This window comes from Nematolebias whitei, chromosome 12 (assembly GCF_014905685.2).
Source record: "Nematolebias whitei isolate Nwh7 chromosome 12, NemWhi1, whole genome shotgun sequence".
Taxonomy (NCBI): Eukaryota; Metazoa; Chordata; class Actinopteri; order Cyprinodontiformes; family Rivulidae; genus Nematolebias; species Nematolebias whitei.
This window is the reverse complement of record NC_056509.1, coordinates 46,569,081-46,577,318: the sequence shown is the minus strand read 5'-3', so window position 1 is coordinate 46,577,318 and position 8,238 is coordinate 46,569,081. Positions and strand designations below refer to the sequence as shown.

General features: G+C 41.6%; 1 protein-coding gene across 1 annotated transcript in view; it reads left to right on the top strand.

Annotated features, from left to right (window-relative positions):
- Nucleotides 1–8,238, top strand: part of flvcr1 (FLVCR heme transporter 1) — a 15,048-nt gene that overhangs the window by 1,654 nt on the left and 5,156 nt on the right. The window contains exons 2-7 of the mRNA XM_037685965.1: nucleotides 729–801; nucleotides 1,602–1,673; nucleotides 2,483–2,623; nucleotides 4,117–4,184; nucleotides 4,854–4,957; nucleotides 7,877–7,987. Of these exons, the coding sequence (XP_037541893.1) occupies nucleotides 729–801; nucleotides 1,602–1,673; nucleotides 2,483–2,623; nucleotides 4,117–4,184; nucleotides 4,854–4,957; nucleotides 7,877–7,987 (569 nt within the window). The remainder of the gene's footprint in view (nucleotides 1–728; nucleotides 802–1,601; nucleotides 1,674–2,482; nucleotides 2,624–4,116; nucleotides 4,185–4,853; nucleotides 4,958–7,876; nucleotides 7,988–8,238) is intronic.

Genomic DNA, 8,238 nt, shown 5'->3' with positions numbered 1-8,238 from the left:
TGGACACGTCCAGAGGAGGGACAGTGGTGTGGACACGTCCAGAGGAGGGACAGTGGTGTGGACACGTCCAGAGGAGGGACAGTAGTTTGGACACGTCCAGAGGAGGGACAGTGGTTTGGACATGTCCAGAGGAGGGACAGTGGTATGCAGTTAGAGAGGACATGGAGGTACTGGAGTGAGGACAGAGGAGGAGGACTCTGGAGACCCTTGAAGAGGGAACAACCAAAAGACGAATGTTTTGGGAACTTTGTGACGACAGTTTTTAGTCTTCATGGAACTTTCAGAGAACGTTCCTTATTGTTGTCACAGCTGAACCTTAGACGATGTCCAGGGAATGTTTTCTGCAGCCTTCAACGTAGAGCTAACCTTTAGGACAACCCCCTGAAGGTTCTTGAAATGCTTTCTGGGAACACCAAAGACCTTTAATCTAAAGAATGGTTCAGGTGTTTTCACAGGAATCTTCGGGGTTAGCTGGACGTCCCGTGTAGGAAACTTCACCTTTGTTTCCAGGACGTTCTCACTGATGGAACGAGATTCTTTAGTCTCACATGATAAACTGACTCCTAAAACAAAAAACTGTTTCACAACAAATAAACGATGGAAAAGTTTTTAATATGAAAAGAATAAAAGGCAACAGAACAGAATGTGTCAAAACTAACATTTAAAGATATTTTCACTAAAATCTTAATGATTTAAACTGCGTTTTGTTTGATTTCTTGTTTTTTCAGTTGGGGACGGCCATCGGCTTCCTCCTGCCTCCAGTGTTGGTTCCGAACACGCCGGATGATCCTGAACTAACAGGTGTGTTGAAAAATGTGAAACAAATCCAGACTTCAGTGCTCGTTTTATTAATGTAATGTCAGTGGAGCCTCGACCCCCCCAAACTCCCCCAAACTCCCCCTCTCCCTCCGTTTTCAGCCAAAAAACAGCTCGGGACCACAGTGTTCAAACTTAAACTCTTATGAAGAACACATGATACATGTACAAGTTTCAAGTATAACCAACAGAAAAACATTAAGATAAATATGATAAGTATAAGTAAAATAACTGTCTCCATGTCCGTCCCTGTATGAGAGGCCCTCTAGGCCTTCATTTATTACAAGTCTCTTCTCCTTTACTTTACCAACCAATCAAAATGTAGTTCTTGCTGTTTCTAGGCAGACTTAATTCTCATCACAAAGTTATTCAAACAGCATATGCATGTATAAAACATAAATGTCACCTTGTCAAATATTTATCAAATCATCACTCAGAGCTCACAAATATGAATTTATACTTAAGTCAGTAGCAACATTTCTTGGTTTTACATTTTCAAACTTTAATAACCGAACAAAACATTTATGCTGCTACAGATGGCGTCAAGCAGAGGAAAAAGGTGGCGTTTGTTTGACTCAGGAAACTTTGAGCATTCTTGTGTCTGTACCAAAGATAAACAAGAATCTATTCCTCTGCCTTTAACTGAAAACGCCTTAATTAAACATTAATGTTGTTTTAGAGTCTCGGCGTTATCAAAGGAAGTGATATCAGCCTGACGCTGAAGAGCTCCTGTGTAACTGAATCATCAGTCAGTCACGCCTCAAATGGATTCTTGTGTCCCGCAGGTCACAACATCAGCATCATGTTCTACGGCACAGCTGCGGTCTCCACAGGCCTCTTCATCCTCACCGTTATAAGTACGCACACACCACGCAGACAACCGCATGCTTCATCTGCAACGTGCACCCATCTGCTCCGGGAGCTGGGGGTTTGTGGTTCAGCTACCCTGGATTCATGTGTTGACCACAGGTGCACCTTAGCACATAAGACAAAACATGTTTGTGTGCTTCTGAGGCCCAGGTGCCCCCCGGGGGAGCACAAAGATCTGAGAGATCTTCCACACGAACCATTCATGGGTTCGTTCATTCAGGGTCAGGACTTGAGTTAAAGCTTGAGGATGAAATATTTTATTTTCATACATTTTATACTGATGTGTAAGGAAGGAAATACATTCGAGTTAATGGGTAGAAGCTTTGAACCAGTGTGCAAACACACAATGTTTAAACTGCAGCTGTGGTTTCAAGCAGCCAGTCAAACACAAAGAATCCAGATGACTTCAACAGAAGCACTTTCGGGTGGTGCCCAGCGTGCAGGTAGGAGTTTACTACTGACACATGCAAATCTGCAAATATCAGAGCATTAAAGAAACAAACAGCTGCTGGTAGGGATTTGCTTTTACTCGTACGTTTGAATAAATTCCTTGTGTTTTAAGAGTTGGACGCACGTTTACATAAAATACACGATGCTGCATCTTTTGTTTTGCACATATAGACACAGCCTCCAGGTCTGAACAATGAGGCCAATGAGAGACGAGACGTGTCTCAACGTGCAGTACTTGAAACTGCCACTAGGGTCAGGCTTCTAAAATCTTTTACTGGTGAAAACGTCTAATCTTCATTCCGCATCGTTCCATGAACTTTTTCTACATTTCTTTCTTTTCTTTCAGTCATTAGAGACAGACCACCTCTTCCTCCGAGCCAAGCCCAGGCCGTCTTACCAGGCGCACCACTGGAGGATTATTCCTACAAACAGTCTATTATCAACCTGATAAAGAATAAAGCTTTTGTCCTGCTGCTCATCAGCTACGGTAAGTGAGATTATTAAATAAATTGCAATAATCCCACTTGCCTGTCCTTTTTCACAACCGACCATGTTCGCAACACTTTCCATTGTAACTTTAGCATTTCTCTTCTATGTGAACCGTGGACATTTAGGGTAGAGAGAATCTGTCCAATTACCACGTACATCATTAGCTTTCAGTTCAGGTCTGCAAATCTTTTGCTGAAGACTCGTGGTTTTCTTGGCATTTGGTCCACGCAGAGTCTGAGGACCAGTTAGAGTTGATTTTTTGCTGTATTTTATTAACTTTCCTGTGTTTCTGTGTTAAATTTGACTTAATTGTAAAGCACCTTGGTTACCTGTTGTTGTTTTTACGTGCTATAGAAATACATTGACATAAACCCTTTAGTCAAATTAGTCATTTCCCAATGAATTTATTTCCGCTAGTAAATTAATAAAATATTACAGGAATTTCTAAGCAAAATAGAAATGTCTTCTTCCTTGTTCAGGGGTTGCCACAGCGAGCGAACTGGTATGAAAGATTTGGCAGGTGTTACTCCGGACGCCCTTCCTGATGCAGCTCTGCTTTTAATCATTTACCTGGAAGTCTCTTGAGATCAATACCTCCTGTTCAATGGAGATCTGATTATTAGACCACTGAGGAGACCTGTCACGATAAACAATAAATCAATTAATGGCATGAGAAATGAAAATTATCCACCTCATTTTCATTTATCGGCTTTATCGTTTCTTCTTGTGTCTCTCGTTCTACTGAAGACACTGGACGACAAAAGACTCCGGTGCTCTTCACTGACCCCTCACTTTCTCTTTAAAATCAATTTTAACGATCCAAAATTGTGTTTTTGGATTATTAAAAGCAGCTAAGCTACAAGCTAAGCTAACAGGCCGACCTCGGGAAAAACCCTCCGTCTTGCCAAAACTCCAAAATTCACAATTGAAACCCGTGCCTTTGTGTAAAAAGTTGTTTTTCTCTGCAAAAAGAAGCTGAGAACTTGTTTATTGATTTTTTTATTAATTGTGTGAAAAATGCTAAAGAGCTCAAACCACACCGAGCGTCCGCCATTTTGAGAACTGAAGAGAGACCGCCCATGTCACGTCAAGGGGCGTCCCTCCCATTGTTCTTAAAGAGACACGCTGCTCGCTCCCTCACTATCCATCCTTCAGTTCAAACTGTTTTATACTGCCATCCGGTGGTCAAAACATTAGCCAATATTTCTTCTTAAATTTGACAATAATTACTAATTTTTGTCAAATTTCAAACAATATTATCGTTTATCGCAATAATTTCTGAGACAGTTAATCGCCCAGCAACAGTTGTTATGGTGACAGGCCTACCACAGTCTTCTTTCCTATGGTCTGTAAACCTGCTGCATTTACAGCATATGTCTCTTCCTACAGTTGGAGACCTTACTCAGGAACATCAAAACTTGAATTTAATATCGTCGTAAACATAATAAGCATTGAGGTGAATTAAAGTGTTTCTGCTGTTTGTCTCTGCAGGTATACTGACGGGCTCGTTCTACTCCGTTTCCACTCTTTTAAACCAGATGATCGTGTACTGTTACGAGGTAAACCAGTAGATGATGGTAAAAGAGCACATTTAAGTCATTTCCTGACTGTTTGACGTCACTGATCTTCATCTCATCTTCATCAGTGTTCCTGATGCAGCGTTCTAACTTGAGCTGTGAAAGAAAAAAAGTCTAAACGAAGGACCAGAGTTTATCGTTGTGTTGGTTCTCGTGTTAAAATTATGACTCAAAGATCAAGTTTGTGCAGAAAAACTGGTCAAAAAGGAACAAAATAGAAAACCACAGCTTGGCCGAATGAAATGTGTTCACCGGTGGTCATCGTTTAGGTTTTTTCTTCTTAAAAGTCCAGTTTTGTTGTTAAGCACTCAGAAAGCAAAGTGTGGAACAGAGAAGCTGAGGCGGAGCTCAGGAGAGAAGAGAATAAAAACTTGTGACGGCTCTGATGAGTCGTGAACTTATTATCTGTGCTTCTGATTTCATTAGCTGCTTTCACGCTTTTCTGGTCACCTGTCAGGTGATTTAACAGGCCCCTCCCTCCGGACTGTGTGAATCCCTGACCCCTCTCTTCCCACCATACCCATACGTGCACGCTTGAAGAACATGTGACCGGCTTAAACACCTCCTAGCACGAGAAACGTTCCTCTTTCTGCAGAGGTCTTCTTATTTCAAAGAAAGGCGAAGGTTAAACATGAAGCTGTTTTCTTTCAGGGCCAGGAGCTGAACGCTGGGAGGATTGGTTTGACTCTCGTCGTTGCTGGGATGGTCGGCTCCATCCTCTGTGGTTTGTGGCTGGACCACACAAAGACGTACAAGTATGAAACGCACGTTACACGCGCTGCTTCATTTGCAAATCAAACGATGCTGGAATGCAAATAGCAGGGGAGGGGGGTGTATGGGGATCCTCCCCCAGAAAATTTTGAATAAAGTAGATTCCATTTCCTTCATTCTGGTTTATTTTAACAGGTTCTTAAACATCTATGTTTACCTACATTTTTAAACACTTGATTCAATAACTATTTCAGAGAGCAACAAGATGTAGCCTGACCAACAGCTCTCCCTGTGTGCATAGAGCACACTCCGCTTCTGTCAAACATCCTACAAACCAGATTTTTCCATTACAATCCATGGATAGTAGGTCTGCTTGGCAGTGGCGATTTTAGCCTCTTTTTAGGGGTGCTCAAGCACCCCTAAATTTTAATTTAGCACCCCTAAAAATTAAAGGAAAAAGAAAAAAAAGGTTGGTTTTTTTGCGGTTCTGGGTTTGGGGTTCTGTTTATTGCATTTATGATTCAATGCAACAAAATAAACCAATTTAAAAGGAAACAGATCATTGTAATACTTTATTTATTTACATAAATTCTAGAATTTACGGCGCATTCTAGAATTGCGCCGCTCCAGGTGGCTGCATGTTGGAGCAGCTCTGTTACTTTCATTCTGACATTTTGCTTTTGGAAACTTTAATTCCTCTTTTTCTGGATGTAAATCACAATTTTTGGATGATTGTTTCCTCTGGTATCAGATGCTGTGCAGCTGGAAGGATTTTTACTGAAACTTTTTTTTAGTTTTGGACATTTGTTATGATGCGTAACCATGGCAACAAGGCAGTTTTCTACAACAACAGCAGCTGAATAACATCTCAAAAGCTGAAATAATATCTCAACTATGGCCCCAACTCTCAAATGAGTTGAAAAAGATGTTTTATGGACGCATTCTCATCTACCTGACAGCTGTGCTCGAGTGCCTGACCACTGAGATCCTGGAACTAGCAGGAAACACGGCTCATGACAGCAGAAGGACAGGATCGTCCCTCAGCACCTACAGTTGGCTGTCCACAGCTATGAGGAGCTCGGCAGACTACTGGGAGGAGTGGTCATCGCTCTGGGAGGAGTTCTGCCCAGCATTCAAGCGGTCCTACAGTCCAGGGGAACCAAGAGGCCAGCCGAGTCTGGGTGGACGGATCGGACGGCATATGCAGCCAGTTTCTTAGGATCCACTGTGAGATGGACCTTTACAAGTGATCCTGACCTCATGAGCTGAGTACAACAGTGATAAACAGGAAGTAACATGTTCATCTGTACGAAGGTAACTGCAGCTAAATCCTCAATTTTCTGTCATAATTACATTGTATTTTAATAGTTAAATTCTGTATTGCACACCGCTAGCTTAGCGCTCCTTCTTGTTGTGCTGAGCTCTCTAAAATAGTTATTGAATCATGTGTTTAATGTAGGTAAACGTAGATGTTTAACAACCCATTAAAATACACCAGAATGCAGGAAATTCATATACTTTTTTCAAAATTTTCTGGGGGAGGACCACCAGAACCCCCCCCCCCCCCCCACACACACACACACACACACACACGTTATGAATGCTTCTGACACCAGTGGTCACCATGTTATTAAAGCCATGAGCCGTTGTTAGCACTGGGGGCTGAGCACCCCTAAAGGTCAGATCCTAGAATCGCCCCTGCTGCTTGGCCTTGAACTGGACAGCTGTTCAGATTGTTGGGCACCCCTCACTTCCTCACTTGATGGTTCTGAGCCCGACTCCTCTCCACTGAATTCCTCCTCGTTGTCGTTCTCCTCCACACGTGAAACCCCCCCAGGCTCCTCCTCAGGCTGTTCATGGCGGCTGTGGGCTCCTGCCTGGTGAGCTCAGCTCTCACCCACACCACTCCACCTGCTCCAGTGTCTCCACTGCCTTCATGTGCTTCAAGTATCGGTTGTTTAGTTGTACAACCAGAAGACTTAAAAAATAAGAAAGTAACATCTTGACATCTTGATCACTGTTATTTTGACAAATTGGCGCCGTTGTTTTATACAATATGTACATAACGTGATTACCCATCAACATTTCTCTCGTATTTTTAATAATCACAATTTTATGACCCACTTAAACTGTAAAACTGATTTGCATATTAAATATATTTTGTATTTTTAATTAAATTGCCCATGACTGAACTTTTAGGGACGGAGATTTTTTTAAGGGTAGAAGCAGAAATGCTACTTAAGTGGCTGTTATGTTTAAAATTAGTGTTTATGTAATTATTTTCAGTTTACGTATCCGACATAGGTTTTATTCATTCAAGGCGGTCAAATTTGTTCATATCTTTATTATTAATAAGTCTGAGAGTTACTGGATCCAAACAAACAGTTATCAGAACGCACCCTGTCAAAATAAGAGTTCCCGGGTCGTGTTCCAGCAGGATCTGGCTCAACGCCAACTTCAGCTCGCGGTTATTCAACCTCTGCGTTATTAACAGATTCTACGCTGCGCATCAACACACTAATATCCAGTGCTTTTCAAGGAGCCTTTGTCCACGACTCATGTCAGAGGAACTCATGGAAACTAACTATTACTCAAACAAACTGCATCGCAGTGTGATGTAATACAACGTTTTAATACAAGGCAACTCAGTATGATGCAATGAGCTAATATATGTGTTAATAAGTGATGCAACACAACACAAAACAATTTAGTATAATGTTTTTTTAAACTGTATATCAGTGCACTGCTGATTTATGTATTTAACTGAAAGTGGCCAACAAGACAGATGAAAGTCTGTCTGCCACGTCGTCTGTCTTTCCTGTGAACATTCTCTGCTACAAACAGGAACAGCGTCATAAAGAGTTTGTGTTTTTAAACAGACTGCTAATGAAATGATTCTTACTCGTGTGTTTTAATCGGATTCATTCGAAGGTTCATGCAGCGTCGTCACCCTTTTGTTTCAGAATTACCACTCTGGTGGTGTACGCCCTGTCGTTTGTCGGCATGATGGTGTTCACCTTCACCCTGAACCTCAACAACATCTACCTGGTCTTCTTCACAGCGGGAGTCCTCGGGTACGACAAGTTTTTTATTTTATTTTTTATTTTAACCTTTATGTATCCAGGTTAGTCTCATTGAGTCACAAGGACTCGTTTTCAAGAGAGACCTGTTTTAGACAGAAATAAAGTACAGACAACAATAAACAACAATGAAAACAATTAAAATAAAAATAGTGTCATAAAAACACTTAATTTTAGCAGTGTGGTGCTGTTAGCAGTGTGGTCCTGTTAGCAACGTGGTCCTGTTAGCAATGTGGTTCTGATAG